The following is a 17623-nucleotide window of genomic DNA, read 5'->3' on the forward strand; positions in this document are numbered from 1 at the left end:
TCTCCCCGGCTCATCCCCATTCTCCCCTCTCCCCAGCTCATCCACATTCTCCCCTCTCCCCGGCTCAGCCACTCTCTCCCCTCTCCCCGGCTCATCCACGTTCTGCCATCTCCCCGTCATATCCACATTCTCCCCTCTCCCCAGCCTATCCACTCTCTCCCCTCTCCCCGGCCCATCCACATACTCCCCTCTCCCCGGTCTATCCACATTTTCCCCTCTCCCCGACCCATCCACATTCTCCCCTCTCCCCGGCCTATCCACTCTCTCTCTCCTCTCCCCGTCCTATCCACTCTCTCCCCATCTCCCCGGCTAATCCACATTCTCCCCTCTCCCCGGCCCATCCACTCTCTCCCCTCTCCCCGGCCCATCCATATTCTCCCCTCTCCCCAGCCCATCCACTTTCTCCCCTTTCCCCGGCCTATCCAGATTCTCCCTTCTCCCCGGCTAATCCACTCTCTCCCTTCTCCCCGGTCCATCCACTCTCTCCCCTTTCTCCGGCCCATCCACATTTTCCCCTCTCCCCGGCCCATCCACTTTCTCCCCTTTCCCCGGCCTATCCAGATTCTCCCTTCTCCCCGGCTAATCCACTCTTTCCCCTCTCCCCGGGTCATCCACTCTCTCCCCTCTCCCCGGCTCATACACATTCTCCCCTCTCCCCGGCCCATCCTCTCTCTCCCCTCTCCCCAGCTCATCCACTCCCTCCTCAGTCCGCCAGCTGTATCTCCAAAACAGAATCAGAGTCCGTTTTATTATCAATATCTTTTATCATTTGAAATTTGTTATCATCCAGCAGCATTACACTACAGTACAGAAGCAAAGATAGTCCACCAACTCCCTCTCCAGCCCACTGCTCTCTCCCCACGCTGACCATCCCCTTCCGAGCCGAAGAACAGGGTTGTGGCCCACCACTCTGTTTACACAGAACAGATGACAGGGCCAACACACACATTCCCTCTGCAGATCAACGTGACACCTGTGGTCATAGACAGACCTGAAATTCACATGCTAGGAGTAGGTGGTGCTTCAGCTGTAGCAGCTCACCCTTGGTCTCTCTAGTCAGTTAGTGAAGTGTACTTTCAAACTTGGCTGTCAGGAACAGTAACCATAAATGTACCAGATTGTTCAAGAAACCTGGTTTGTTCACTGCTATCCTCTAGGGAAGGTAGCTTTCCTTGTCTCATCCATGTTCGTTGCGCCCCTGGATCCTCCACAGCATAGTCATCTATTGTTCTCTGAGGTGGCTGAACATGCTCCGCAGTTCAAGGATCTTTAGAGGTTGGCAGTAAATGGGCCAATTAACCTAATTCTGTTCCAATATCTTTTGGTCTAAATGCTGAGCTCCATCAGTGACCAGAATCATAAAACCTCCCTCATGGCCTCCTGTTTTCCTAGGTAATGTGCCTGTAACCCATGGTGTTTTGGTTGGTTCGCAGACATCCCACCCTGCAAAAACTCATTTCGGGGAGGTAGCACCCCTGCCCCCCACAGCCCCATATCCTCACACCTCGCTCCCACGGTCAACCTCCAAGGGTGTATGTAATACTTTGTTTAGTGATTTTGTCTAATCTGTAAACCAAGTTGGGTATATGCAGAAAATGTGACATTAAAATATGTACTAATATTATATTACCATGTTTATTCTATTACAACTTTAAGCAAGTCTACAGGGAGTTTGGCCTCATCACGTAGGACATCAATAGCGTAGCTCCTTAGCAGCCAGCCAGCTAGTTTAAATAACGTTAGCTATGCTGTAATGACACCTGTTAAACTCACCTCAACATGTCTTTCACATTTTGGCCCACCATGGGCAATAGAAAAGTCACTGTTGCAAACAATGCAGCGAGCAACACTGTCATTATTTTTGGGGTCAACTGTAAAGCCCGTCCACAGAGAAAACTGATAGGTCTACCTAGCAGGGGTCTGCAATCATTTTTGCGCCGCAGACCGGTTTAATATTGACAATATTCTTGCGGACCGGCCGACCCGCGGGGCGGGTGTTCCATCACAGCCGGAATGTAGGTGGTAAGTCAATCGCATCATAACATTTTAAGTATTTTCCCCATATGAACATATAAAATCATTGCAACACACAATATCACTGAATCAGTGGGAGCCTTGGGCTTGTTTCCCTGCAACAAGACGGTCCTATCGAGGGGTGATGGGAGACAGCGATACTCGAAGGGGGTTCCTTATGTCCAGTCTATTCCCCAATTTAGTTTTCATTGCATTCATTGCAGAAAACTCCGGTTCACAGAGATACGTTGGACATGGAAGCAACGTTTTCAGTGCTTCCGTGGCTATCTCAGGATATTCAGCCTTGTCTTTGATCCAGAATGCCGGCAGAGATGTTATGTCAAACATACTTTTCAGCCCGCCGTCATTTGCAAACTCGAAGAGTTGATCTCCTTCCCGCGCTGACATGGATGATTCACCGGGGACATTCACAAATGGGTCACGGACCCATTCCTTTGCACGTCTTGGGTCACTGATGACCTCGCGTGTGTTAAAATTCAACAGTACATGACAGGGAGTGAGGAAAGGTGCAGACTCATATCGTTTCATATCGCCAAATCATATCGTTTCCTTGTGGCCAGGTGGTTGGGGATCACTCTCAGCACAAAGAGAGACCAATCAGGATGCTTGCTCTCTCTCTCCCTCTCGCTCTCAAAAAAATCTATTTCTGGGATATTGTATATAATTTCCAGGTGTCAGAGAGCCACTATTGATTTGCGGGAGACTCCCGGAACTTCCGGGAGAGGTGGGATGTCTGGGTTCATTCATTCACATCATGCCACTGTACTGCTGCCGACTGCTTGGCATCTTCTGTGACAGATGATAAAAACACAAACAAAAAACTGAATGTTGGAAGAATTTAGCAGGTCACATGTCCGTGAAGCAGAAGATGTAAGTTGATGTTTCATGTCAAGACCCTACATCAGAATGCGATCCTAGCTGTCTGTACGTTTTCTATTAATACTTGTTAGTTTCATTTGTTGTCCACTCTTCAGTATGCTGAGGAAAGATTGAGAAAGATTCTGAAGCAGAGCATAACGCTTCTCATGCTCATCTATTAGGGTTGGTCAGGACTGGAGTGGAATTAAGTGATTAGAACCAAGGCAGGTTGAGACGGATAATAAATCAGCAATGGTAGAATGGTGGAGCAGACTCGATGGGCTAAATAGCTTAATTCTGCTCTTACGGATTTGTGGTCTAAGTTCACAGTCTTGTGAATATATAAATGTGTCCATTCGTGTCTATTGAGCAGGAAGGGGGAAGTGTTAATCTAGGTGGTGAATTAGCATTCTGCGGGGAGGGGGGAAGTGTTGATCTAGGTGGTAATTAGCATTCTGCAGCCGTGGGGAGGGGGGCATGTCATTTTAAACTGTTTCCTCATATTTTCCGGCTGTTGTACCTAGAACTCGGTAAAGGGTCTGATTACTTCCAAGCATGATGGGAGGAGTTACTGAAAGCCACAAATTTGGCCTTTGTCAGAGCAGAAACACAGAAAAGTTACCTTATAGGTCATGAAAGGAGATATCCTGAGAACAAAGATTTGTCAAAAGTTAGAACCCAGGTCAATCTATACAAATATCATTGCATGAAAAAAATAACAGTCACTACTGTTTGCAAGGTCACATGCATGAGAGGTCCAACATCTGAAGCTTTTGACTCCATGCAAGGTATTTGAGAAATGTGCTTTGTCTCTTTCTGTGTCATTGGATTCTTCACTAATGACATTTCTGTGCTGAGTGGAAGCAGTAAACTGCCTATTGATCACTCAGAGTTCACGTTCCATGGGGTGTCTGTAGGTCCTGCACAATGCACTCAGGCAGTCTGGATTGTTTCATTCTAAGCCCTTGTCCTGGTTGACAGCTCCAGCTGTTTCTCTATCTTTAGACCCATTATTATTAGGTTGCTTTTGTGTTTGAAGGAATTTTAAAATGCTCAATGACTTTCAGGGTTAGTTACATTTCTGGTCTGCTCAACATTTGACATTTCAGAGGGGTTTTCACATATTCATAGGCAAATAAACCGGTTCATCTTTTTGCATTTTAAATGGAGAGTCCAGGTGGAATGATTTGAGATCATAAACTATGGTTGATGTGTGAATTAAATAAGTTCATGATTCCCAATGTTGCTGGCATATTTTTGTATAATAAGGTCAATATCAGTTATCCCAGTAACAGATCTAGATGCCCTTGTTACACTCAGAACCTCACTCCCAAACCTAGAATTCCAGTCTCAAAATCTCAAGCATTGAATCATAGTTCTGGTATCCCAAACACATATAGGCTAACCATAAAACCTGAGCCCAGAATCCCAAATCCAGAACCCCAGTCTCTGAATTATTGAGTCATGCATCTCAATCCCAGAATCTCAAACCTGTCATTGTTGTCCCATTCCTAGAATCGAGAGGCATTGCAGAACCCAGACCCAGCAGTTTCAGTGCTAATTTTCAAACAGGTAAGCTGCAGAATAACAGAAAGGATAAAGCAGGAGATTGGGATTAGTTGAAGAGGATTTTTATAGAGTTGGCTCAGGCTCAATGGATTGTGGCCTCTTGTTGTGTCACGATCCCATTTCAGTTTCATCGGGATTTCCTTACTTTCTTGTTATTTGACTTCAAATGTAAAAACAAAAAAATGCTGCAAACATCCATGCCAACCAAATGCCTGTCAAAGGCAATCCCATTTTCCTGTATTTGGCCCATATCCTTCTGTTCCTTTCCCATACATGTAACTGTCCAAATGTGTTTTTTTTATTGGTGAAATTGTACCTACCTCTGGTAGCTGTTACAATATACTCATCAAGCTCTGCGAACAGCTTACCCCTCAGATGGGGGATGTCTGGAATGCACTCCCTGGGGTGGTGATGGAGGCAAATAAAATAGAGGTTTTCAAGAGGCTCTTAATAGGCACATGAACACGTACGAATAGAAAGATATGAGCAGAAGGGATTAGATTAGTTGGGTATTTAATTGGTTCAGCACAACACTGTGGGAGGAAGGGCCTGTTTCTGTGCTGTACTATTCTGGATCTCTTTTAAATCTTTTGCCTCTCACCTTTAACCTATGCCTTCTATAAAACCATAAGATGTAGGAGCAGAATTGGAATTAAAAGGAAGGATTATTATTATTATTATTATTAGTGTAAATGGGTGGTTGATGCTCAGTGCAGACACATTAAGCTAAAGGACCCATTTCCATTCTGCATCTGTCACTCTGTGTGTATTCTTCACTACATGTGAGGGTGAAATTGTGTTAGTGTAACACTCCCAAGCCCGGCAACAAAATGAGGAGGGTTGGACATAGGATCGGCAATTCTATCCTATAAAAATAAAAACCAGAGCTACAGAAGCTCCAAAGACCTCACCTCTGGGAGGAGGATACACCAAGACCTGGGGACAGCTTGAAAGGCTAACCCAGGACAGAGAACTCTGGTGAGCTGCTTTTGGTGGTCTGTGCCTCAGTAGGAGTGATGGGCTTAAGAAGAAGTATATGTGTGTGAAATGGAGTTTAAGTGTATGACATAAGTAAAGGTGATTGTGAGTAAGGCCACCGCAATGAGGTCAGATTGGTTTGGGTTTACCATCCTATCATTCACTGTTCACTATCATTCCTTGACCCCTGACCTTGATCACCAATATGAAAGGTGTAAAGATTAGCACGAATGTTCCAACATGCCTCTTCGTTAATCAGTGTATTTCACAAAGCTTTATTGTTTTTGGGAGCCTTACATTTAATGTTAGTCTTGACATTAAAATAATTCTTTTACTTCTGCAGATTTACCTCACTCCTTGCAAGCTCTTAGTTTCATTCTGTGTCTAATATTCACTCTGAATCATTATTGCCTTCACTGGCTCGCTGACAGTTCTGTCATGGATGGCTTTTATATTATACATATTACAAAGTTTTGTACCTATTTCTAACTATTCTATGTGAGGTGAGACAGAGGTGATGTGTTAACGCACAGAGATGGCCGGGGTGCTGTGCCTGAGTCTGATCGATAGTTAGTCTTTGTACACTGCAGTTGTTGCCTGAGCCCCACTGTTTTGCAGGAGTAGGTGTCTTGGCCACTGTGGTAAGGAGTAGATTATGGGTGTGGAGCCTCCATTAGTCCTGAAGGTTGAGGTGTGGCAGTCTCCCTGTTTTAAGCTCATCAGGCTGCTGGTGTCATCAGAACACAGTGAGCATCTTGTTCTCCCAGGTACTGGCTGTGACTTACACCATTTACAACTCAAATGCTGACAGGTGTCCTGCAAAAGAAAGCAAAGTCCTAATGATGGCTGCACACACATTCTGTCCTAGTGGGGGTTCATAAAGCAGTGAATAAGCAGATGCGACTTTACCCACTTTCACAGTTTGTCGACTGTCAAAACTAGGGAAAATAAGACACTGGATCTGCTATATGCAAACACTGAGGACATATACAGTATAGTGCCATTGCCCTTCCCCCACCCCTCTTGACAGATCAGATCATAACCTCTTGTACAAGTCTCTGATCCAGCGGCAACCTGTGATCAAGAAGTCTGTTAGGAAATGGTCACAGGGGGCCAGTGAGGCCCTGCAGGGCTGCTTTGAAAGGACTGACTGGGATGTGCTCTGCAGTCCATAATGAGAGGACATTGATGGACTGACGGACTGCATCACAGGTACACCAGCTTCTGTGTGAATAATACTGTTCCCACTAGGACTGTACACTGTTTCCCAAACAATAAACCTTCGATCTCCAAGGACATCAAAGCCAATCTGAACAGGAAGAAGAGGGCATTCAGAGATGGAGATAGGGAGGAGATCAGGCTGGTTCAGATGGAACTGAGGGAGAAGATCGCCCAGGGCAAGGACTGCTGCAGGAGGAAGCTGTTGAGGAAATTACAGCGGGACAACACAAAGGATGTGTGGAGTGGTATGAAAACGATCACAGGGTACAGAAAGACCAGAGACCAAGTGATTGAAGGGGACCAGTCAGAGCCAAAGAGTTAAATGTGTTTTTCAACAGGTTTGATGAGGAGGCTTCTGTTTACCCTCTACAACCCATCCTCCTCCCAGCTCCTCCCCTCTCAACGTTCAGTCTCCTCAGTCTCTCTCCCAGGACACCGGAGAGCCAATGACCACAGACACATGGACTGTCACTGCTGAGCAGGTAAGGGGAGAACTCAGCAGACTTCACCCAGGCCAGACTGTGGATCAGACGGCATCTGCCCACCCAAGGGCACTCAAGCTACTGAGCTGGGCGCAGTCTTTCAATACATCTTTAATCTGAGCCTCAGCCTCAGCCTGGAGAGAGTCCCCGTGCTGTGGAAAACATCCTGCCTCGTTCCAGTACCTAAGAAGACATGTTCCCCCATGCCCAGTGACTACAGACCAGTGGCACTGACCTCACATTTTATGAAATCGTTAGAAAGACTGGTCCTGACATACCTCCAGACCATCGTAAATCTATCACAGGACTCCCTGCAGTTTGCTTACCAACCACATATTGGAGTCAAGGATGCCATTATTTTCCTGCTTCAACAGGCTTACACTCATCTGGATGAGCCAGGCAGCACTGTGAGAATCATGTTCTTTGATTTTTCTGATGCTTTTAACATCATACGACCTGCTTTACTAGGAAGTATACTCACAGAGATGCAGGTGGATGCCCCACCAGTGTCCTGGGTTACAGACTACCTGTCCAGACAGCCACATAACGTGAGATTGCAGAGCTGTGTATCAGATACTGTGGTTAACAGCACAGGGGACTGTCCTGTCCCCCTTCCTGTTCACCATCTACACCTCGGACTTCAGATACAACTTGGAGTTCTGCCACCTGCAGAAGTTTTCAGCGGTTGTGGGCTGTAGCAGCCAGGGTCAAGAGGCTGAGTACAGGAGAGTGGTGACAACTTTCTTAATTGATGTGGGCTGAATCACCTGCAGCTCAACATCACTACGACAAAGGAGTTGGTGATGGACTTCAGGAAAGTGAAAACACCTTTAGTGGGACTCCATAACATTCCCATCTCCATAAAGGGAACGGATGTGGAAGTCGTCTGGGACTACAAATATCTGGGAACTCACCTGGGCAATAAACTGGACTGGACTAAAGATACAGGGGCTCTGTACAAGAAAGGACAGAGCCGACAGTACTTCCTGAGGAGGCTCTGGTCATTCAACATCTGCAGTACCCTGCTGCAGATGTTCTACGACTCAGTGGTGGCCATCATTCTATTCCACGCCATAGCCTGCTGGGGCAGCAGGGTGAGAACAGCTGATGCCAAGAAGACCAATAACCTCATTAGGAAGGCTGGTTCTGTTCTGGGGGTGGAACTGGATTCCCTGATGGTTCTGCCTGAGAGGAGGATGCTGCAGAAGCTACGGAGCGTTATCTCACACCCTCCATGACACATTGGACAAACAGAGGAGCATCTTTAGTAACAGACTGATTCCATCAAGGTGCACCACTGAACGTCACAGGTGACCCTTTCTCCCTCTCGCTATAAGACTCCACAATTTCTCCTCCTCAAATGTATATGGTTTCATTGCACATCTGTATTTTGCACTATTACTTTTTAATGCACATTTGCATTCTTTTTCATACCTCAATGCTTACATTTTGTATTTTAAAGTATATATTTCTGACTGAGCAACCTTGCAGCAATAATTTCCTTCTGGATAAATAGTTTTATCTCATCTTATCTTATAATACTGTTGGTTGAAGCAGTGAAGGAGGAGATCAGATCGCCCATTCATTGCTTAGTCAAAGAACACGCACATTGAGCAAAGTGGGGAAGTGGCTAGAGTCTGTATTATCAGGGATTGCCTGGTTATTGTGTGGAGTGCCTCTCAGGTCTTTGAAAAGATTTTGTTAGACTGTTTGCTCAACAATGGATTACCATTAACCCAATTAAATGGCTCACCTTATCCTCTAACTCAGTCAAAATATTTCTACATTAAATAACAATGCGAGAGTGAAAGATGCAACTCGCTTATCAGTCAAGCCTGATGACTTGTTAATATATTTAAGACACACTTTGACAGGTTTTTGCGTAACGAGGAATTAGGGTAGTGGGGAAAAGGCCAGTAGATGGAGCAGAATCCACAGCCAGATCAGTCATGATCTTATTGAATGGTGGAGTAGGGTTGATGGGATAGATGGCCGACTCTTCTCGTGTGTTGTTTGCACACAGGCATGGGTGACTTATGATCTGAAGAGTTGCAAATGGAATTGAATGTTCTGCAGCTAGCAGCAAGTATCTCCAAATATGATCTTATGACCAAAATATATTAACTTTGTAATTTTGCATGATGCTGACTCTGCACACCCTCTATGTGACTATTACCTAACGTTATGATGCTGAAGGAAGCCATTCAGTTCATCAAGTCTGTGCTTGCTTCCAGCCAAGCAATCTCATCAGTCCCATTCTCCTCTTACTTTCCTGCAATCCTACAGCCTGCTCTTATGCCCATCCATTCCTCTTTAATCCTTTTCCACTTACCTAATCTAGGGGTAACGTATCCATCAAGTGAAATATCCATCAAGAGTGTGTTTGGGATGTTGGAAGAGACTGGAGCATCCAGGGAAATCCTATATTGTTACATAGAGGATATGCAAGTTCCACACAGGCAGTACTGGAGGCCGGGATCAAACTCGAGTTGCCAGTGCTGTAAGCTAGCAACATTATCTCATTCCCTGCTCAGAAGAAGGAGCAACACATAAGATGCTGAGGGAACTCAGTGGGTCAGGCAGCACTTATGGAGGGGAATAGACAAACAGCATTTTGGGTTGGGACAGGTGGAAGGGTCTTGATCTGAAGTGATGATTGTCCATTTTCCTCCAACAAGCTGAGTTTGTCCAGCTTCTCATAAACACAGGAGATTCTGCAGATGTTTGAAATCCAGGGCAACACACACAAAATACACTCCATAGCTACTTTATTGGGTACTTCCTGTACTGAGTGTACGTTCATGGTCTTCTGCTGCTACAAGATCTGATATGTTGTGAGTTCAGAGATGTTCTTCTGCACACCACTGCTTACCCTGGGAGAAAGATTCTGACTACCTTTATAGTCATGTAAATCTCTAAAATGTCATCCATCAGTCTCCTATGCTCTAGTGAGAGGGACTGTGTGTGTGTGTGTGTGTGTGTGTGTGTGAGAGAGAGAGACAGACAGACATTGACTACAAGGCTGCATGAACCACTCTTTCTACTCTGTGTGAGACTGCACCTCTCACTCCTGGCTCTCTGTTTATGAGACAGTAGTCTCTCCCATGTGCGCACATCTCTCTTTCTCTCTACCTTTCTGTGACACTGCACACTTCTCTCCCTTTGTCTGTGTGAGGTTTTCCTCACTGTGTGTATGTATGCAGCTGCACGACCCTCCACCCCTTCTCTCCTTGGAAGACTGATCTCTTTTCCCTCACCATGTGTGTGTTTGTGTGTGTGAGAAAGGGTGTGCGTTACTCTCGCACTCTTTCCCCTCCTATGTGATATTGCTTCTCTCTCTCTCTCTCTCTCTCTCTCTCTCTCTCTCTCTCTCTCTCTTGCGCTCTCTCTCTCTCTATCTCTCTCTAACTGCAAGGGTCCCAGTCAGTATGAAACTGCATCTGTTCCATTCTTGCTACCTCTGCCTGTGAGGCTGTATGCATCTATACATCTCTTCCTGCTTCTCTGTCCTTTACTGTATAGTGCAGATCTAGGCTTGTGCATATGTAACACTGAACAAATCTCTCTCTTCCCCTTCTGACTGTATATGTATGTGACTGAGAGAAAGAGAGACATTGCAGGTTTCTCTGTCTCCCTCTGTCCAGCTACAGGTATTTCACTCGAGTCACACCAGCAGTCCCAGGCTTTCTATAACAAAAACAACCCTCCCCACCTCTCACCTAACCCCCTGCCTCCTACTACTCCCAGTTATTTGATCTGTTTTGTCAATTTACCCTGGGATCCCATGTGTTATAATGTTTTGGATTAGTCTCCAATGTGGATACTTATTGACATCTAAGTATACTAAATTGCCTACAGTGTCCTCATCAATACATTTAGCTACCTCTGAAAATTCAATTAAATTGGTCAGAAGCATCTTCACCTTACTTCAATTAACCCCACCTTTCCAAATGTAAATTAGCCTTGACCCTCAGTTTTTTTGAACTATTATTAGACTCACTGGACTGCAATTATCTAGTTTATTCCTGTCACCCAACTACTCTCCAGTCATCTGGTACCTCGCACTTGAGCAGTGAACACTTCATCTCTGTCAAAGACCCAGCAATCCCCTCCCTTGCCTCCGAGAGCAGCCTGGCACCAGTCTGTCTACATTCATCCACCTTTAAGACCAAAACCCTTTCCTTTTTAAAGGCTACATTGTAGAATTTCAGCAACCCTTCCCCAAATTCTACAGTTACAGTCACAGTCTCCCTCTCCCTCTCCTTCCCCCCCCTCTCTCTTCCCCCCTCCTCCAACTTCTCTCTCTCCCACTCTCTCCAGAACAAAGTCCTCAGTTAGGCTCTACCACTTTGATTCACAATGGCCCCTACATACTCAGCCTACATTAGGGTCAATTGACAGCAGACAGCTCGTCCATCCAGTGTGGGGAGGGAACCTGGGTAGTCACAGAGAATGTGCAGACTCCACAGGGGCAACACCCGAAGACTGGATTGAACTTGGCTCGCTGGAGCTGCAGTGTAGCAAATCAACTAGACAACCGCTGTGCCTCCTAGTTCACTTGATGGGCTCTTCACGATTTTACTTTGTAAAGGTTCCCACATGGCACACCTACCTGTAGGTAGCAGCTTCCAAATTACTTCTGTGATGAAATCAGCCTTCCCCTAAGTTGCAAACAACAGGAACAGGAACAGTCCTGACGAAGGGTCTCGGCCTGAAACGTCGACTGCACCTCTTCCTAGAGATGCTGTCTGGCCTGCTACGTTCACCAGCAACTTTGATGTGTGTTCCCCTAAGTTGTCCTGCCCCGAAAGGAACACTTCTGCTCAGCGCACCCATGGCACCTCACAGCAGTGCTCAGGAGGACTTCAGTCATGAGGAGGGACTGGATAAGGTGGGTTTGTTTCCTTGGACTGCAGGATGCATGCAGGGGTGGGGGACATGGAGGTAGGACCTGACAGAGCTGTTTAAACCCATGAGGGTCACAGATGGGGTAGGTGGCAAGAAACAATTCCCACAGCAGAACTATCTAAAACCATGTGGCATTGGTTAGGTTGAGGGGTAGGAGGGTGAGAGGGGATCTGTGGAAGACCTAACTGGAATCTGGAACACTGTCACAACATGAGCATCTGATTTGCCAAGGCAGAAAAGGTGACTGTCCCAAACAAGAAGAAGTCTGCAGATGCTGAAAATCTGAGCTACACACAAAATGCTGGAGGAACTCAGCAGGCCAGGCAGCATCTATGGAAGAGAGCACAGTTGATGCTTTGGGCTGAGACCCTTCAGCAGGACTGGAGAAAAAAAGATGAGTAGAGTTAAAAGGTGGAGGGAGAAACACAAGGTGATAGGTAAACTGGGAGGAGGGGGTCAAGTAAAGAGCTGGGAAATTGAAGAGATACAGAGCTGGAGAAAGGGGAATCGAATCAGAGAGAACAGAGGACCATGGAAGAAAGGAAAAGGGGGAGGAGCACCAGAGGGAGGCAGTGGGCAGGCAAGGAGATAAGGTGAGAGACAGAAGAGTAAAAATCTTTATGTTACGTCTCCATCTAAGTGTGCAATGTACAATTTATGGTCATTTATAATAAATAGTATGTACAACAGGACAGTCAATATAGCATAGAAATACAATTGTATCAGCGTAATGGATGCATTGGTCATGATCTTTCAAATACCTCTTGATTCTGGCATGGTCCCAGAGAACTGGAAGATTGCAGATATCACTCCACTCTTTAAGAAGAGAGGAAGGCAAAAGAAAGAAAATTATGGGCCAATTAGCCTAAGTTCAGTGGGAAAAGTGTTGGGTTTATTATTAACGATAAGGTTTAAAGGTACATGGAGACTAATGATAAAGTAAGTCAAAGTCAACATGGTTTTTGTGAAGGGAAATCTTGTCTAACAATTCTGTTAGAGTTCTTTGAAGAATTAACAAGTAGGGCAGACAAAGGAGAGGCAGTGGATGTCACTTACTTGGATTTTCAGAAGGCATTTGATAAGGTGTCACACATGAGGCTGCTTAACAAGATAAAATCCTATGGTGTTACAGGAAAGACACTGGCATGGATAGCAGAATGATTGACAGGCAGGAGACAGCAAGTGGGAATAAAAGGGGCCTTTTCTGGTTGGCTGCTGGTGAGTAGTGGTGTTCCACAGGGGTCAGTATTGGGATCATTACTTTTCACATTGTTTGTCAATGACTTGGATAATGGAATTGATGGCTTTGTGGCAAAGTTTGCGGATGATACAAAGATAGGTGAAGATGTAGGCAGTGCTGAGGAAGCAATGTGATTGCAGCAGGACTTAGACAAATTGGAAGAATGGGCAAAAAAGTGGCAGATGGAATAAACTGTTGGGAAATGTATGACAATAGATTTTGGTAAAAGGAACAATAGTGCGGACTATTATCTAAATGGGGAGAAGGTTCAAACACCAAAGGTGCGGAGGGACTTAGGAGTCCTTATGCATGACTCCCAGAAACTTAATATACAGGTTGAGTCTGTGGTAAAGAAGGGAAAAGCAATGTTGCCATTTATTTCAAGGGGAATAGAATATAAAAGCAAGAAGATAATGCTGAAGCTTTATAAGACATTAGTCAGGACTCACTTGGGAGTATTGTCATCAGTTTTGGGCCCCATATCTCAGAAAGGATGTGTCGTCATTGGAGAGAGTCCAGAGGAAGTTCACAAGGATGATTCCAGGAATGAAGGGGTTAACATGAGGAGTGTTTGGCAGCTTTGGGCCTGTACTCACTGGAATTTAGAAGGATACGGGGGTGGGGGTGGATTTCATTGAAATCTACTGAATGTTGGAAGGACTAGATAGGGTGGATGTGGAGAGGATGTTTTCTATGGTGGGGGTATCCAGAACTAGAAGGCACAGCCTCAAAATTGAGGGATGATCCGTTAGAACAAATAAGGAGGAATTTTTTTAGTCAGAGAGTAGTAGATCTGTGGAATGTCCAAATATACAACATCCATTGCATTTCCTTTATCTGTTTGACATATAATCTCCTCAAAGAATTCCAACAGGTTCGTCAGGCAAGATCTTTCCTCAAGGAAACCACACTGAATTTGACCTGTCTTGTTCTGTGTTATCAAGTACTCCATAACCTCAACCTTAACAATTGACTCCAACATCTTCCCAACCACTGACGTTTGGGTAGCTGGTCTATAATTTCCTTTCTGCTGCCTTCCTCCTTTCTGCAATTTTCTAGTCCTCCGGAACCATGCTGGAGTTGAATGATTTTTGAAAGATCATTACTAATGCCTCCACAATCTCTACTTTCAGAACCCTAGAGTGCGTTTTCAGCTCTTTGAACTCTTTCTCCCTTGTGATAGTAACTGCACTCACTTCTCTTTCCTCACACCCTTCAATATCTGTCAACTGCGAAATAATGCAAAATATTCACTTAGTTCATCTGCCATCTCCTTGTGCCCCGTTATTATTTCTTAGGTCTCATTTTCTAGCAGTCCTATATTCACTCTCATTTCTCTTTTATTTTTTACATATTTGAAAAAGCTTTTACTATCCACTTTGATATTGTTTGCTAACTAGCTTTTATAATTCATCTTTTCCCTTTTAATGATTCTTTAAGTTGCTCTCTGTAGGTTTTTAAAAATGGAGTATGCATCTGGAGTATATCAGTTATAAACACAAAAACACAGATTTCACATTCAGTTATTAATGTACGCGTGCGCACGCACACACTCTCTCTCTCTCTCACACACACACACACACGCACACATATACCTACAAACACACACACCCACACACACGCGCACACCTACACACACATACACATGCACACATACACACATCTACACACACAAACATAATCACTCACACACATACAGCTACACACACAAACATACACGCTCACACACCTACATACCTGCACAGACATACCTAAACAGACACCTACACAGGCACACTTACACGCACACACACACACACACACGCACTCACGCACTGAAATAATGGGGTAATGTGCTCCTGCCCCGGAACTGCCTTGCACTTGATCAGAGCTTGTATCTGCCTAATAACAGGAGTAGGTCGTTCGGTCCGTTGAGTCGGTGCCGCCGCTCAGGAAGGTCACGAGTGATTCTGTGCTTCAAACCCACATCCTCTCGTTCCCTTGGAAAGCACATATTCTCAGCCTTGGCAATACAGTGTACTCTGAAGCAGTGAGTTTTAAATTTGACAGAATCGGGGGCTAATAGGCCAGTGGAGTCCATGCTGCCTCCAGTAGAGCGACCTGCTCAGCCCCTCGGCCCTGCACTGCGACCGTGATAACCCATTCCCCGCCGTCTGCCCTGAGAGTTTAACCCTGAAACGGAAAACAACCCTGCAAACGTTCCTTCAGGCAGCGATAACCTGCTTTAGAGAATTTATTTGGTGATTCGCGGTCCGAAGTCAGTAAATCCTTCACAGCTTCCTGAGAATTCCTCATTGTACACCCCCCCCGCCCCCGAACCAGCCAGCCGCTTCACTCGCTGGCTGATCGACCCCGCCGGTACTGTTATCACGGCCTCACGCCCCTCCATCACCCGCGGACCTCTTACCTTGGGGTGGCCCTTCTTACCGCACAGATTATCGTCGCTATCCGAGACGCCGCACGAACTCGGGCGTTGTTTGTAAAACAGACTCAAAGTCCCAGCGTCATCCACTTCGTAGACATAGACATCGTCCGTTTTCCTGGTGCATCTCTCCGTCCTGAGCCGGGGTTCGGCACCACTCTGTGGGTACGCCCCTCTTAGCAGCCGGCTCCGCCACCAGGTATCCTCCCTAACAAACGGGCCGAGGCCGATCGGATCGGGACCCTCGCTGCCTTGCTTGTGGAACCTTGGAATGACAGATTTATTTCTCGACTGTCTCCTTCCGGAACAGGGGAATTCTCTCAGCTTGTCCTGAGTGGCGGAGTTGAGCCAGGAGGAGTTCTCTCTGGGGAAAGGCACGGTGCCGCACATCTTTGCCGCGGCACTCTTGCGCACCCTTCCACCTTCCGACTTCCAGGCTCCCGTGGCCCCTCTGTCGGCGACGCCCCCGCAGCTATGATCGCTGTCAATCCGCGATGGCCTCTGCAATTGACACTCCTTTCTTTAAGTTCCAGACACGTACCCAAATAGAAGTTTAACGCAGCTTTCAGGCGTTACACTTACCTGACAATGTGGCCGTCGATCTCTGCTTGCACTGTGTTTCCCGGGCGGCCTGCAGAAATCATCTTCCCCAGAAGCAAAGGTTCTCGAGTACAACGCCGATGGGTTGTAGGACAAACAAGTGATTCCCATTTCATCTATCTGGCGGAGATAGAGATCATCCCCGTGGCTGCCGCACTTGGACTCTCGCCTGCCGTTGCATCTGCCCCGTTCCTCACTCTTATCTGTTCCCACACCGAACAAACTGCAACCACCCTTCATCCCGAGAGGAGACGTGGTCATTTCGCGCGTGTGCTGGGTAACCGCTGGGGTCGTTGCTTTGGGACAGTCAGGAAACTGCGGGTCATGTTGCGGGGAACAACGTCGTTCCACAGTTTCATGGTGGTGGGGCCCAATGCAGCCTTGACACCTACACAAAGGGCCCGTCTCCCCGTCATCAATATCACACCCGCTGGTCTTTAGCAAGCAGTATTTATTTTGTGCCTGTCTTTCTGTTCCACTCTTCCCTAACACTGATGTTTGAGCACAGGACAGTAATGTATCTGGGAAAATTGCAGATTGTGGAATAGTGCCGCATTTACAGGAACTGTAGCAGTCCGAAGGGTGGACGGACACCCAGTCATGATCATCTTGTGGACAGGGTCTCTGCTGTGGTGGTCCTGACCAGGCTGGGGGCTCCGCAGACTGCGGACTTTCTGTTTCTTCATCAGAGCTGTGTGACTCACAGGAACCGAGCAGCGCTCCGTCACGTGATGGCGTGGATTTGCAGATATAAACAAATGGCTCAGCATCTTGGTGAAAGACGGGTGATGAGGAGACATGGACATTATCTGAAATACATCATCACAACCAGTTGGAGGACATTGTTACAGTGGGAGCACCTGATTTGTCAATGTACCAAAACCTTTGTATCAATCACCTGCTGAATTAATAGTTCATGGGCCCATTTCTGAGAGCCATATGGGGACATCACATTGACCCCAATTCTATTCCACAGAATTCCATTCTGTTCCGCTGAATGGCAGAATTCCTGCCTTAAAACAGAGGGGTTCTGATCCAATCTGTGATTTCAGTTACTAGAGCAGATTTTTTTGTGAATTCCAGGTAACGTATTGTTGATAATGAGCTTATCCAGTTTGTGCTGTCTTTATACAAGGCCATACCAGTCAAAACTATTTCCTGCCCTTTCCTCACATGCCTGCATTCCTTTTTCTTTCAACCGTTTGTTCAGTTCCCGTTCCAATGGTGTGCATTTGGGTTAACTACCCCAGCAGTGTATTCCAGACCCTAAACATCTACTGCAAAACAATTGTTGTTCCCTATCTCACTTTT

At 46.1% G+C, this 17623-nt stretch overlaps 1 protein-coding gene across 7 annotated transcripts; it reads right to left on the reverse strand.

Moving 5' to 3' along the window:
• Nucleotides 1-765: 765 nt before the first annotated feature.
• LOC140193374 (uncharacterized) lies at nucleotides 766-17054 on the reverse strand. 7 transcript variants are annotated; one of them, XR_011884762.1, is made up of 5 exons: nucleotides 16295-17049; nucleotides 15698-16228; nucleotides 4384-6255; nucleotides 3515-3539; nucleotides 766-3012 (listed from the first exon to the last, which is right to left on the reverse strand). XR_011884762.1 is itself a non-coding variant. In XM_072250710.1 (4 exons), the coding sequence occupies exons 1-3, from the start codon at nucleotides 16571-16573 to the stop codon at nucleotides 3516-3518; spliced, it is 834 nt and encodes a 277-aa protein (XP_072106811.1). In that variant the 5' UTR covers nucleotides 16574-17054; the 3' UTR covers nucleotides 766-3012; nucleotide 3515. The 7 variants fall into 7 exon arrangements, 4 of the variants coding, with proteins under 4 accessions (XP_072106811.1, XP_072106810.1, XP_072106807.1 ...); XR_011884760.1 differs by having other exon boundaries at nucleotides 3515-6255; XM_072250710.1 differs by lacking the exon at nucleotides 4384-6255 and having other exon boundaries at nucleotides 16295-17054.
• Nucleotides 17055-17623: the final 569 nt, after the last annotated feature.

The sequence above is a fragment of the Mobula birostris genome, unplaced genomic scaffold (genome assembly GCF_030028105.1).
Source record: "Mobula birostris isolate sMobBir1 unplaced genomic scaffold, sMobBir1.hap1 scaffold_569, whole genome shotgun sequence".
Taxonomy (NCBI): domain Eukaryota; kingdom Metazoa; phylum Chordata; class Chondrichthyes; order Myliobatiformes; family Myliobatidae; genus Mobula; species Mobula birostris.

Bases quoted from the DNA above. Each gene is read 5' to 3' on its own strand.
- LOC140193374 (XM_072250706.1), bottom strand. From the start codon at position 16,573: ATGACCACGTCTCCTCTCGGGATGAAGGGTGGTTGCAGTTTGTTCGGT. The intron at 16,229-16,294 runs GTAAGTGTAACG...ACTTAAAGAAAG, and splicing joins ATCGACGGCCACATTGTCAG to GAGTGTCAATTGCAGAGGCC. The intron at 6,256-15,697 runs GTAAGAGGTCCG...TTTCTTTTGCAG, and splicing joins GTAAGAAGGGCCACCCCAAG to GACACCTGTCAGCATTTGAG.